Genomic DNA, 15,765 nt, shown 5'->3' on the forward strand with positions numbered 1-15,765 from the left:
TGATAGCTCAGTGTGGTTTTGATTTGTATTTCCTTGATGCGGAGTGATGCTGAGTATTTTTTCATTTATCGGTTGGCCATTTGTATGTCTCCCTTTGAGAAATGCCGTTCAGCTCTTTTGCCCATTTTTTAAATAGGGTTATTTGTTTCTTTACTGTTAAGTTTTTTGAGTTTCTTGTATATTCTGGATATTAATCCTTTAACAGATGTAGAGTTTGCAAATATTTTCTCCCACTCCGTAGGTTGTCTTTTCGCTCTGTTAATTGTTTCTTTTGCTGTGCAGAGGATTTTCAGTTTGATATAATCCCATTTGCTTATTTTTCCTTTTGTTGCCTGTGCTTTTGAGGTCATTCATAAAGTCTTTGCCCAGTCCTGCTTCCTGAAGTGCTTCCCCTATGCTTTCTTTCAGGAGTTTTATAGTTTCAGGTCTTATATTTAAGTCTTTAATCTATTTTGAGTTGATTTTGGCATATGGCAAGAGGCACATATTTCCCACTTCTTACTCTTAATAGTCCCTGAATTTTATCTGACCATGGCCATCAGCAATAAACTATCTTTCCCAGCATTCCCTGCTCCTAGTTGGGAAGTGGTGTATGCAACTTCCAGTAAACATCCTTAAAAATCAAGGGCTTGCTCTTTTTTGCTTTTCCCCCTTCCTACCAGATGGAGCAGCTATTTTGGACTATGATGCGAAAGCTTCATGCTGAGAATGGCAGAACAACAGAATAGGAGGTGCCTGGGTTCCCTGATACTCTCACTGGCCCTAGTCAACCTGCAAAGCTTTTAGATGAAAAAGAAATAAAATTTTACCTTGGATAAGCCATTTTCATTTTGGGTTTTCATTCACTCACAGCTGAACCTAATCCTAAATGGCATAACTATGAAAGAAAAATGAAGGGTTCAATAAGAGATTTTAACAGAAATAGTTGATTTTGACTGGAGGAAGAGGTTTCACGAATAGCTCCTCTGAGGAAGTAATATTCAGTTGTGAAGGGAGGTAAGTTGGCAAACTGTTCAGGCAAGGGAAACTACAGATGCGACTACAATGGCTTGAGCCTGAATTACCACAGGGACAAGCAACAAACTTTAGGATATTAAGACTGCCTTTGTAAGGAATTAGAATGAAAGCAGAGCACTAAAGCAACTAAGTGCTTTGGCTCCAATGTCAGAATATCTGTATTCTGAATAGAAAAAGACCACATACGCCTGTCAAAGACAAGGGGATGAGGGTTCCAGGATAAGAATGAAACCTGTTAAAGAAATTAATAGTGGCTTCCACACTTCAACATTACTAGTGTTTAAAATAGTTGGATTCTTTGATTAGAATGGTTCATATATCACAAGGAGAATGTCAATAGATTCTTAAATGCTACTATCCCTGAAATAGATAAGAGCTTGGTGTTAATTTTTTTTTAATAATGTGTCTGGTTTATTTCTGATTCTAAAAGAGAAACATTTTTTGTGGAAAATTTAGAAAATATACACAAGAATATAAAGAAAAAATAAACCACCTATAAACTCAGCACCTTCAAACATTGTATACTAACTACAACAAACACAAAAATGGGATTGTAATGCATAAAGTTTTGTGTGCTTTTTCACTTGTTTTATCATAAGCACATTGAAACCATATAATTTACTTAACCAATCAAGTCTGGGGATTTTCTAAGTTAAAACTGTCAACCACAAATTGAAGCCCTGTAGGTCAAGAAGATGACTTCAAAATCTCCCAGTTTCTATTCAGAAATTTCAAATTAGTTTGAAAGCACTACAATCTTCCAACCAAGAATTCGATAAAATACACTGAGTTTTAGCCATTAAGGATGCTCACTAAAGACCATGTTTTCCCAAATGGATCACATCATTACAGAATTAGTCTTTAGGAAGAAATTGAATAAGCATCAAATACTGAGGTGGCAATTACAACTGAGAACTAATAAGTATCTACTATAAAACTTAGTGAATATATGCAATTTTTTTTAAGAAACAAAATAAGATAATATATGCATCTATTGTATTTTTAAGTTTTCAAATGGATATTGAAAAATGATTATAGGAAAATGCACATAAAAAAGGATAAATGTAAATATGACAATATGAAAGACATTAGTCTTTGAACTGTTCTGTATTTAAAATTTTTGTCACAATAAAAAATTAATGTTAAATTAAAATATTAGTCACATGAGTAAGATAATTCAGATTTTAGTTACTAAAGTGAAAGGAAAGTCAGAAAGTTGTGCCAGAAGCTAAGTGGATCTTTTGAGAAAGAAAAACAAAAAGTTGAGTATACAACATTAGGAAGTTGTTCTGAAATAAAACTATTTTAAATTAAATAGCAATGTTCCATGTTGGATATAAGCCTGAGGAAGGATCAGCTTTTGAACTTTATATAGCTGTGCTTCCTTCAAATACTATCCTACCTAAAAATACTTTTTTTTGTTCCATCAAGAAGGTTGTTTTAACTGTTAAGCAAATACTAAAAAAACTGCAAGACTGTATTTCAGTTTCTAACTCTAGTTTTCTTTATTTTGTATACTTAAGGTCTTCCTGATAATAGACATTTTTTAAAATTCCAGTTTCTAAAATCCAGATCTATTTCAGATGACAATTAGAATTGGTTAGTAGATGAAATGCCTTATTTAACACAGAAAGTTGCAATTTTATATTAAGTGAGGTCCCTAGCAGAAAAAAATAAAGAATAAACAGTTACAGAATAAACCAAATCTTTACATTTGTTCTCACAAACAAAAATTTCAAATAAATGTAAATTTTTAAAAATTGTCCCATTTTCCCCAAATGCAGCCGTAGGCTGTCTTAACTTTGTGATGCCAGCCCCCATTCCCTACTCCACTAATCACTTCTCACCTTCTTTCCCTGCTGGAACACGTGAATTTTTCAGCAAAAGTGACTCACTCACTGGCATCTTGTCAAACTGACCCTGAAACTACAAGGAGGCTCAACGCTAACAGAATTCTAAAGCTAGAGCTCGTTCACTAACACACATCACTCTGACTTTAGGGAACTAAATCACATTCAGAGCCAAATACGTACGAACACACTCTGTTTATGTTTTTCCTTACAAATTGTTCTCCACCATACCACCCCCTCCCAGTTTCAGTTTGGCGATTCCCTAATCTAAAACACCTCCTGCTTGTGGAGAAGACAAGATGGAGAAGCACAAGAACAGGAGGGTGGAGGAAAAAGCAACTGTTCACTCAGCTTGGAAGAAGATTCTATTCTGAAGCATTAACAACTCATATGTATTCCATATAGTTCTTCAAGTTTATTTCTGCCACAGTTAAATGAAAACACAACACAAACACAATCAGAAATCTCCAGGAATAAGTTACTTTCACTGCTATTATTTCACTAAATAAAAGTTTTACAAACAACATAAGAATAAGTTGAGAACTATTTAGTCAAAATTCTTCAATAAGATGTCACTAGCATGAACTATCAATCGCAAATCACCTTATCCTTTTGGTTGGCACATTCACCTACTTGGAAAAAGATAATCGTGCTTTTTAACCAGAGAAAGAGTGGTGGAGAAGGAACAAAAAAACAAATGCTCTGTCAGACTACCATAGACATTTACTTATAGCTCTATCAATTGTCACACTCCACCTGGTGGCAGGAGCTGTCAGAAATGGTGAAGTTGAGGTCATTATACAAAAAATTCTGAAGAATAGTCTCCAGATGTCCTTGGAAAAAATGCAAGATACTCTTCTCTTGCCCTATATGGAATAAGTCTAACAAGGTTCCACCAAAGTTTATTCACATAATAGTAGGTCAATATCTAATAAAGATTAACCGAAAGGTATGATAATACTTAGAATTGAAGACCTACATTTAGAGCAATCTACTTAGAACTGTTCTCTCCACAGTAAGTTAAATGTCAGCTCAAGCCTTTAAAACAAGTAGCAAGGAACATACAGCAGTTGTAAGATTCTCTATCACATCCTCCCACTAACTTTCTTTACCCCTTTCCCCTATGGGTAAACTATAGAGTTTAATTAACACAGTTAACATCAGCCTGCCACATTGCTTTTAGATATTTGCCAGTAACATATACCCATGGGATACTCTGGAGACTGATTTCAACCAAAAATAAAAATAGATAAACAGAGCTCAAACAAAATTAAAACTAAGTCTGGCTGCCCACACTTATTTTCACACATGAGGAAAAATAGCAGTTCTCTTAGAAGCCTCTAGCAGACATATCTTTAGAACACAATGTTAAAAAATATGCCCCCCCCTTCCCCCTACCTGTTTCTCACTCAAAGCTGTGATTTTGGCTTGGAGTTCATGAAGCTGTTTCTTTAAGTCAGCATTCTGATTGGAAAGAAAAAATATCTGTGAGAAAGATATTTCATTTGTTAACAGAATAGTAGCAAGAACACTATGCATACTGTATTACAAATGATGAAGTAACCTTAAACATTTAGCCAATCAAATTTGTCATGCATTAAATTGTAGTCAGAATATCACCACCTAATGCATACATCCTAAATGTAGGCTCCTAGCACCAGAGCAGGGGCAGCTTCTTTGCAATTGTTTTAAATTACAAGTCTGTATTTTAGCATCTTGTACTATAACAGTACCTGTCTACTAAAATACTATTTATTATTCTTTATAGAAAGTATCAGTTGACAGAAAACCTAAAGCTCCAGTAATCAGACAAAAGCAGGAAAATGGAGGTTGTAAATACACGTACACTGCATGCTTAGCAGCATTATCAACAAAGATAAGAGGTTTTTCTCTACTTGCCCTCTCCCTTAGTTAGTAAAGTACATTTGTTATTTTAGCCTAGATTTGAAAAGCTGTCAGTACTGCAACTGCCTTAACACTACATCATTCAAATTAACACACTGACTACCAGGGCATTTTCTCAGTTCTAAAATTCTAGGAATCAAAAAAATAATACTATTTTAGATGAGATACGCTGAGAATGCTTGCCTTTTACTCAGTGGGGGGAAAAATCCAAAATTACAGTTTTCAAATGCTTAATGTAGCAAGACAGCCTACTGGCAGACTGAACACCACCCCAATGAAAAACTAACTTTTACTTGATCGTTTCATATACAATTCTTTTGATATACCCTGCCTGGTCTTCTGTCAGGGTTGGGGCACACATCCACACATCCTCTCCCTTTACTGAGTTTCACGTTTACTCCATTTGGACATTTTTATAAGTGTATTTGATATAAGTCTTCTCTAATGAGATCACCCACAATGCAGTCCAATAACTGACTGCCCCCTCAGACTCTTCAGGTTAACACTATTCTGTTACACGACCACCAACTATATCAGAAATGGTAGTTCCTAAATAATACTTCAGTTACTGATAATGTAGGTTACCACATTAAATATGAAAGAATTTACTAATCTAAGGTCTACCACCTCTTGGTTCTCTAAATCCAATTTAAATTGTAAATACACCGAACAAAAAATCAAAAATGAGAAGTTCCTCATGGAAGCTGGACTGCTGAACTGCCAATGTCGACTCTCAGAGTCAATGGATTATGTTAAGACAGAGTTAGACCATTGAATCCTACATTTGTAGAGATGAATATTTTTTTCCACTTCCAAAAATAAATCTGCCTCAGTACCATTCTTCAATCCAATAATTTATTTTACAATGAGGCATGTATGATATGTTTAACAACCCAGATATATATAGATGTATCTGAAAAATACTCTCCATACTTATGACCCATTGTCTTATGGTTGCAAAAGAAATACTGCCTGAATAATAAATACAATCATCAGAAGGTAAGATAACTTTTTAGGAAGATTTCTCTTCAGGAATAAAGAATAAAATGCCCAAGTCAAAAACTCCTACAAGAATTTAAAGAAAAGTTAACATTTCTGGATTATTGTAATAAAGTACTTTTTAAACCTTCTTTAAGGGTTCTTTCAGAAATAACATTTTCTAAAATGCTTTTTAAAATTTATTCTAAAATACTTACCTTGAACACAGTAAATTTCAGTATTCAAATGCTCTGTACTATAAACTCCAAGTAAATAAGAATGGTTTCGGGCCACTTTCATTAATTTTGAGACTACAGAAATCTTCACATATTCTGATTGTGAATAAGTGGGTTTATGGAAATGAAATTTAGGCTATACAAAGAGTATGATCTCTCAATTTTTTTCCCCCAAAATACAGCAATTAACATAAAAGCAAAATAATAGTAACAAAAATGAAATGACAGTGACATAGTAATAGTATTAGAGGATTTTTCTTAACCTTTAAAACACGAAGACCAATGTGCTAAAACAATTATTGCTAGGGATGAAACAGTACTTTAAACTTAAGTACCATCTATATTTTAATATTTTATGGTCATCTTATTTTATTTTTTAACTTAAAGATTAAATTAATAACGATAGTATTTTACCTGTGGATCCTGCTTCATTTGAGCAACCAGTTTCTGGAAATAAAGAGGGAAAGAGAGCCATCAGTTTTACATATTAACACCCTACAGCTAATCAGGTTTGGCCCAAAAAATCAAGGGTTTTAAGACAACACAAAAAAATGAACAACTCCACAAGCAGAATAGACCAAAAGCTTCTGTGATCCATGTACTGCGGGGCGGGGAAGAAGGCTAATGAGGCACTCCTTTTAATAGAAAAAAAACCAAACTACCACTTTATATTTAAAATGAAAAAGTGCCTGATTTTTAAATATGGAGACAGGGATGGGGGACAATGGCTTTCAAAAGGCAATTTAAACAAGTTGGATGCTCCAAAAGCTAACCGTCCCTTTAAAAAGTTGTCATTGTCTAGAGTCCCAAACAAGGCCTGGAAAGAGCTGCTCCCATACAAAACGGACTCATTTATATAAAGCAAAGTACGAATTTAAAGCAAAGAACCACACCAGGTCTGTTGGTGTGGTTCTTGCCACACATGGAGGCTAGTATAAGATGTGACTTTGCCACTGTTTTCTCTCAAAGAAGGAGAGGGTGCGGAGAAGGTTATGTTCAGTGGATCAGTGACGCTCAGTATTTAAGAACAAGGAAGTGGAAGAAGAGTTCAAAACTCTACCTACCTGGGTTCCTCTGGGAAAGAGAATGCTAACCCAATACTGAATGACAAAGACCTTTATTAGGCAAAACAGAAGCCCAAACAAATACAAAACAAAGGAAAATGAATGTCATTTGACCTAGCAACTTTTAAAAACATTGCTGCCCAAAGGTAACAACAATCGCCAACAGAAGTATTTCAAGGATAAAGGAATATCAGAAAGCTGATTCCTAAAAGTATCTGGAAATAAGCTGTTCTCCAAGTGAATTTTTCATATAACAGAAAAATCTATTACTCTTTTCGATAAGGTTCTTCTAAATTGTTTAGTCATAAAATAAAATCCATCTAAAATGTACACTTATTTATCTTCTTAAATAGAAAAAAAGTCAAATTTTTACTGATACTTAGAAGCATGATTATTTCAATTACTATACTATACTATACTACAAACAACACATCAGATCCTTACAATAAAAGGCCCAAAACTGCTATGTTTTAAAAAGTTCCTATGTCTGCATTCTAGTTTTTCAGTCTACTCCTTAATGTCAAGCCGTCAGCTACCAAATCTTGCTACTATTACTGTGCCTCCCTCTAATAACCCCTGAACCCCAACTTCAATGTTGTTGCTTCTGATCTGCTGTGTGATACACTCACAGGAATAAGATGAATAAGTTGTAATAAAATAAGAAATCCCCCTTGAGTAAAACGTACAATCTTTGGTGAATAACTTTTGACATTTATCCTAAATGGTCAAAAGCCTTTCTTTCTGGTGCTAAGACACATTCTGGATGGCTGAGGTTACAAACTATGTGACCTACAGATATACAAGATGTATGACGTTATATTCTACTTCATATCTGACAGTAGTAACTCTTCTATATTCTAGTCTCAATCTACAAAATAGTAATGATACATATTCTAAGAGTTCGATGGAATTTTTAACACAAGGTTTTATATACTTTTACTAATGTATTGAAGTCATACTCTATTTTATACATTTTTACTAATGTATTATAGGCATACTGTATTTTACTATTATAATATAGCCATACTTTACAATAAAAAAACTGCTTTATTTTCCTTTTCAATTTGGTTACTTTCCTTTTTGGTGGCTGGCCAGTATGGGGATCTGAACCCTTGACCATGGTGTTACAAGGCTGTGCTCTAATGTTACAAGGCTGTTGCATTTTTGAAGCTGAAAAAGATTTTCTTCCATGACAATGGAATTTAAAAACTGATAACCACACCATGTCCCCACGTCTGGGGGAAAACTAGGCAACTTGCTAGACCATCCAAATCCCTTGTGACTTTAAGGTGACGTTGTGGTATCAAATTTAAATTACTTTCTACTGCAAGAATGCAGCAATTTTTCATAAGAATATACCTTTGGCCAAGGATAAGCAAACGACAGCCTATAGGCCAAATCCAGGTCACCATCTGTTTCTATAAGTAAAGTTTTATGGAACACTGCCATACCCATTCATTTATATATTATCTGTGGCTGTTTTGTCTGTACAACATCAGAGCAGAGTAGCTGTGACAGAGACTATAAATGACCTGCAAAGCCTAAAATGTTATACTACCTTGCCCTTTACAGAAAAAGTTTGCTAATCTCTGCTTTATACTATTCTCCATCCCTTATGGAATAAATATTCTAAAAGTTTCATATGACTTCCATCAAATCCACATAAGAAAAAATCAAAGAAGGGAGGGGGAAAAAAGGTGATTTCCCCTGAAAAGATTAGATGTCCATTATTATTTAAATATTTACTGAATATCAACTATGTGTTCATCACTACTTTCTTAACCATCTTCCCAACGTTTTCTATACAGTAAGCTCGATTTCAGCCATAATTTCATTCACTGATGGAAATACAGCAAAGGGTGGCTTTTGCCCCAATATGTAGTCAAATATATGTTCTGGCTTTGGCCTCATCTTAATAACCAATGACCCTACTCTGATGCCATTTCTGACATCTCTGAACTTGTGATCAATAATCGTGAAGGTTACCCCATATCTAATCAGAATAACAACATCAGTTTTATGCACAAGACATGTCATTTGAATTTACTGTTAATAATTCATTTTGTTTTTCAAAAATAAGAAAGCATTACAGATGTAACGGGACTGAACTATCTTATATGCTTTATATATTAAAATATTACTAATTATTACTAATTAACTTAAATGTTTATTATTGCACAAACAAAATGTGTAATAATTAAGGATGGATGTAAAAGCTATTAATTTTATGCTTAAAAAAATAGTTAAATATGCAGGGAAACAAACTAACGGTTAATATAAATATTAAAAGTGTTTAGCATAACTGTAGAAAGAAACTATATACCTTTTGAGTCAAGAAATGTAAATTCATAATTTTAATTGGATTTAAAAACGGAATAATAAAGATTAAATTTTCTTCATAATTATTATGTTTATAAAATTGGTATGCTTGAATTTAAAATATGAAACAAAATAATATTTATGAACTCTAACTTAATAATTAAGTTCAATTTAGGTCATAAGTCTTTCAAGAAAGGCTTATTTGGTACTTGTACATATTTTGTGAGGAAGAACTAGACACAGAACATTAAGTTTTTCTTTGAGAGAAAGAAAAACTCAAAAAAATCATATATAACATCATAAAATTATCATGATCCACACAGATTTCAGATTGATTACTGTGTACTCCCCAAATTCATCCTATGATGATGTCATCTTTGAACAAATCGTGAATTTAACTTTTGTTACCTGCCATGCAACCAGACTGAGTATTCGACACACCTCTACCTTAAAATTCTTTCACCCAGGAAAAAGACAAGCTTGATTTTGTGAAAAATTTTTACTCTCTTCATTTAGTACCAGACGTAAGGCCAAGTAAAATAAAATGTGCCAACTTACTATATACAAAAAGCAGCTCACCTATGCAAGGCAAACTCTGCTGCTAAGCAAGAGTTTGACAAGATCCAAAGCAGCAAGGGATTTATGAACACATAGAGACTATATGTGCCTTTGAAGCTTCCTATAAAAGTTCTCATCCACACTAATTCTGGGCAATGTACAATCTAGTAGTTAACAAAAGCCCAAGGTATTCTCCAAACAATTTCAGAAATTAATGTTACATTAGAACAATCGCATAAAACCAGAGAAACTTTATTTAAGAACAGACACCTTTAAAAATTATTTTTCTTCTCCTCTCCACTCCTGCATCCACAATTGTTATAATTCAAAAGTAGTCAATTCATCATCATTTATCACTTTTGAGTACCAAGGATTATATATATGTATTTGTGTCTTGAGCCTAATGTCCAGCTAATGTCTAGAAAACAGACAAATTCTGTTTACATAAAAATGTTAATGATTTAGTTATTTAAGGATAGCTTTTGTCTTGCTATAGTTATATATATTTATTTTCATATATTCATATATATACATTTAAAATTTTGATATATTTTATTAATATTATTATAGCATAAAATAATATATAAATATATTTATAATATATTTTATTTATATATACATTTTTATAGTTATATATTTAAAGGTCTGTTTAGTCTAGGAACCTGAGGTAAAATATACGAGTTGTGAAATTTTAAATTTAAACATCTATGAAGATAATCACATTTTCTTTACTAAAGATAGGCATCAAGGCATAAAGCTGAGTCATATGATAAGTAAAAACTTTAGTATATATGGTAGTTTAGTTAAACATCTCGTTATTAAAACATGCAAGTTAAATCACAAGAACAAAGTCCTTCAGATATATAAAAGAAAAGAAAAAAGGAGAGTTTTTTAAAACACTTTTGGCATATGAAAAAAACATTTTCAGTGTTTTCCTCTGGAAAGGAAGTCAGGAATATTTTACTAAAGTTCTTAAAAATAGTATCAATGAGTGTTGAGGAGTGACAAAAAGCAAATGACATAACTACTGGGCAACTGTCTTTAGGACGATTAAAAGCTGTACCAAAAACCAGAGATGTGCCTGTTTACTAATCTCAGCCATTACTTAATAACATGATGTGGGAGAAGCCAATAATGCAACATACCTGGTGAACTTGAATTTCCACTTTAAGAGCCTCCTGTAGAGTCTGCAACTCCATCCTCTACCTTCTCCACTTTCTCTTTTGTCTGCTAATTCTATGGTTTCTTCAGCCTCCGTTTAAAACAACAAACTCCTCTTCTCACTGCAGCTGTACAGATCATAAAACGTTTTGGATCATTATGTTGGGAATTAAAAAAATTTGTTAAATAAAATAAAATATGTTAGTCAAAAAATATTTGATTCTCTAACACACTATAAAAAATTTTCCCAGATTTTTTTCCAAAACAATTCAGGACCAAAATTTTCTGGATTTTATTCTTAAAGTATTCCTCTACAGAACACTTCAAATAACTCAGAAATGAATAACAACAACAACAAAAAAAAAGGGCTTAATCTGATCATAGAAACATCTAAACACCTACTAAATGCCCAGCACTGCATTACATACTACATACTTAGGATACAGACTGAACAAGACCACTTCTGCCCTAGATGAGAGTCTAGTCAGTGAGACTACAACCATCCAGGACACACTGTCCTTAGAAGGAGACATAAAACAACGTGGTCATACATTTTTAAACATCACAGAGTGGACTGGAGAGTTCAGGGTCTCTGAGAGGTTAAAGAATGCCAGGGTACTTCCATTTGGATGGGCTCTTACTCAATTTAAAAAATAAAGAAACCCTAAACAGGCGGGGATTCTGGTTTAATTTAAACGTTTACTTTTAACAAATTAATATTCAACACAAATATAATGCGATGTAACTGTTCTATCCACAAAGTTATGACAGGGATATTAAAAAATATATCTATCGTGTGTAATATATGAGGTAGTCTAGTAATGGAACACATTTCCAGTTTTACAATGAACATCATTCCTCTTTTCAAGCTTGCCAGTGCATCTCCTTAACTATATGTATAACTTGCATGTGGACATAATGATAAAAGCTTAAATTTGTGAACGTGAATGTGACACCCAGCCTGCCCTTCCTATCCTTCCCTCTGCTCATCACTACTGCAATTTAAATTAACTCAATAGCTAATTTCACTTTTAATTTTTTTTTCTTGAATGCGGCCTTAGGTATTCTGCCAAAAAAAAAATCTATTTTTGCCTGAATAAATTTAAATTTTACTTCAAGCCTCTTTTCTTCTTTGCACCTATACAACTTGTAGCTAGAGGAGCTTTTCAGCACTCATACAAATTGAGGAAGGGAATAACGAGAAAGCTAGAAGAGCCACTACTACTCCTTAAACCAATTCAATGAGATGCATGATCTTGACACTTTCTAAAAAATTATTTACCTACAGATAAAGTCCATATCCAGCCTAAGTTATCTAAAAATCCTTTGAAAACTAATTTAACAGGGTTACAACGGAATCACTAGCTACAGAATGTATTCTTGCGAATATTAGTTTTCATTATATTTGCTTAACCTCACTAGCTTTAAAACATCAATGGCAATCTCTCCTCTACGGCTTTATGTTATGTTGGGTAATATCAAAATACCCTAACCTAAAAAAGAATAAATTCCAAAAGCGCAAAATTTACATTTGTGGAAGGTAGGAGAGGTTACTGTACAGTAATATTGTTAAGCAAAAAATCTCAGTACAGCAATGTATTTAGGGAGATATTTTGGAAAAGGAGACATATTATGATGAACAAACCTAGGTATTTCAGCTACTTATTATATTAAAAAGTGTTTGGAACTATAATCAATCAATCAATAAATATCAGAATCATTAAGTTACTGACTTGGACCAAGATGTTTGTGGTCATATATGCTTATTCTATATGCAATAGCAAATGTTAAAGCTATACAATCGCTTTAATTTTAAATATTAAAATAACTTCCCTATTCAAATTTGTGATTTATGTATCACAGTTCTTCTTGAAAACAGTACTTGGTTTTAATTTTCAAGACTCTACCAGAAAATGTGTCCAAAAATGATTCCTTCTAATTATTGTCAAATCAAGAATCAACTTGAAGTTGAAAGGGTATTTTCAAAAACAGAAAGGCCATATTTCATTCTACTGGTAGTAACATTAAACACCATAGCTCACCTCAATTCAACCCACCAAAAGCTCTGGAAACAAATGGCAGGTTAAAAACATGGAGAACTTACAACACACATGACAAAGGGTTGATATAGTTTATAGAGTTAGGGTTCTCACAAGTTAATAACGAAAACCTATGAAAAAGTAACTCATAGAAGAAAAAATAAGAATGGCCAACAAATATGAAAAACATCCGTCTTGAATAGAGTCACAGAAATGTAAATTTTAAGAAGATAAGTTTTGTCTACCAAACTGAAGAAGATTTGTAAAAACAGAAATACTCTGAACTAGCTAGAGTTTGTGTCAGGTGGCACTTCATAATTGCTGATGGTTATTTCTGGGTGGTAGCACTGAGTTATTTACTTCCTTCTTTGGGAGATATCAATATTTTCAAAATTTTCCATAGAAAATATGCGCTTCTTTTTAAACAAGAAAAAAATTAACTAAGGATCAGAATTTTATACTGATCAAACAAAATGCTCAGGAAAAGAAAAAATAAAACTGGGGGTTAACCTGGAGACTCTAAATGTCAAACAGTACTTTGCACAGTAATAAGCCCGCAACTCAAGTTAATGAGGAGCTGACAGCTTTTACTTCCTCCATCAGATTGTTGTCTGCTTATTAGAGATACACAAAGGCATGAAGTTTTATTTGGCAAGGACTCTAAATGCCAATTACTAATTTTATTTCAAAATAAAACTGAAGGGTTAAAAAAGGTAGTGTGTAGCTACAGAAAAATTTATGAAGGATTAGAAGATTCTTTTGAAATCCTCCTTCAGAAAGGTCTCTTTCTGAACAGCAATTTTAAGAGATTGATCTCTGCCTAAAGGAACAAATCATATACATACATTTATAGTTTACAAAAACAAGCCATGCACATGTTGAATCCTTTTAAAAAATATTTTGGAGTTTTAGACAACTCATGAAGCCATCACCTGAATACTACTTGGGGGCAGTTTATAGCATCAAAAGAAGGCGTTATTTGCTAAATTTGTAAAAGATGATTTATCATATTGTGAACAATTCTAATAAGCTATAAATAACAAATCAGTTGCTGCGAGGTGAATGTAACAGCCTCACAAAACAACAATAGACACAATTTATTCGGGTATAATGTCTTTCAGCACCTACAGCTCTACACACGCCTATCAGTGAGGACACTTGCCTGGCACAAAATACCAATGTTTGAAATTTTCTAAACTATACATGTCAAACCACTGGGATACCTATTGGCCTCTTACCTTCAAATAACAAAAAAAGAAACACAAAATCAAACACATGAACAAATAAAAACCCCACAAACCAAACAAACAAAAAGAAAAATCAAATTCTACTAAAAAAAGCAGCTGTGATATCGGGAAAGAACATTCACAGTCCCCCCTCCCTAACTAATTCCATTTACTCACTCTGTGACTACTCTCATCCTCATGGTTGGTTTGCTTGTTTGTCAATCAAGACAATGGAAACAGTATCACCTACTTCATAAGACTGTTATGAGGTTTAACTAAGACAAAGTTATATGAAAAGCCCTTTGTAAACTGTAAAGTTTTATGCTATTCTCAACATACTTAACTCTTTTCTTCATACTACAAGCTTTTGTATAAAACTTCTAACCGTAGTATACTTCTAGAAGACTGTATAGGCTTTTCTATTCTCAAATTCTCTAAGAAAGTGGCTTCTAACTATTTTTCTGGTTATAGCTCTGCTTGGAAATATGTGACCTCTAGGTCTTTTATTAGGATTCCAGTAACTTGCAGGAAAGCTATAACTCTGACTTTACTGCTAAGAAATATTTTGCTGTTACTGAATTGACATAAACCTTTTTCTAATCAAAACTTGACTCATCAAACAACAGTTACTTTAACGATAAGTCCATGACAGTGTGCCCCCAGACTGTCCCTAAAAACGGACAGCTCCATGCTCTCCATGCCCTGCATTTATTTGGTGAAACTCTTCTGTTTCTGATTTATATTCTCAGACACAGTATTTAATTAATTTTTTAAAATAAGAAAAAGTAGGAAGTCTTGATAGAGCTATATATCCTTACTTCTTGTCCTATGCCTAATATTCAAATATCCAGATTTCAATTTGTGCAAAATACTTATTTCTTACTATGTATCTAACATATAGGGAGATAAAATATCTTTATTAACTAATAGTGCTAAAAATTACCATGGGTGAGAAAAATAATAAAAAATTTTAATAGTATTTAAAAAGTTCACATTTATTAACATGAATCAGTAGAAATGACACTTTAAAAACTCAATGCAATGTTTTTTTTTTTATCATGTAGCAAATTTTTTTTTTTTTTTTTTTGGCAGCTGGCAGGTATGAGAATCTGAACCCTTGACCTTTGTGTTTTCAGTACCACACACTACCAACTGAGGAATCAGCCAGCCCAATTTAGCAAATTTCTAACACATTTCGATTTATTTTCATGATGGTATTTCTTTGGTGACACTCCACAGGTCAAACGAAAATGCTACTACACAAAGAGCTTGGCAACCCTGATTTTAGAGGCTACCCTTTAAATCTGGCAAGGTTACTATGCTCAAATCCTGGAAGAAGAGCTGTTGACAAAAATCAGCTTAGCTAGCTAGATCCCAAACTATTAAATTAAATGTAATAGCTAATGTTATTT

The 15,765-nt window shown here is 33.2% G+C and overlaps 1 protein-coding gene across 7 annotated transcripts in view; it reads right to left on the reverse strand.

Moving 5' to 3' along the window:
* PHF21A (PHD finger protein 21A) overlaps positions 1–15,765 on the reverse strand; it is a 170,936-nt gene that overhangs the window by 118,934 nt on the left and 36,237 nt on the right. For all 7 annotated transcript variants that reach the window (XM_063093241.1, XM_063093242.1, XM_063093236.1 and 4 more), the window contains 3 exons: positions 11,073–11,216; positions 6,401–6,433; positions 4,266–4,331 (listed from right to left, as the gene is read on the reverse strand). In XM_063093241.1, the coding sequence (XP_062949311.1) occupies positions 4,266–4,331; positions 6,401–6,433; positions 11,073–11,126 (153 nt within the window). In that variant the 5' untranslated portion in view covers positions 11,127–11,216. The remainder of the gene's footprint in view (positions 1–4,265; positions 4,332–6,400; positions 6,434–11,072; positions 11,217–15,765) is intronic.

Source organism: Cynocephalus volans, chromosome 4 (genome assembly GCF_027409185.1).
Source record: "Cynocephalus volans isolate mCynVol1 chromosome 4, mCynVol1.pri, whole genome shotgun sequence".
NCBI lineage: Eukaryota > Metazoa > Chordata > Mammalia > Dermoptera > Cynocephalidae > Cynocephalus > Cynocephalus volans.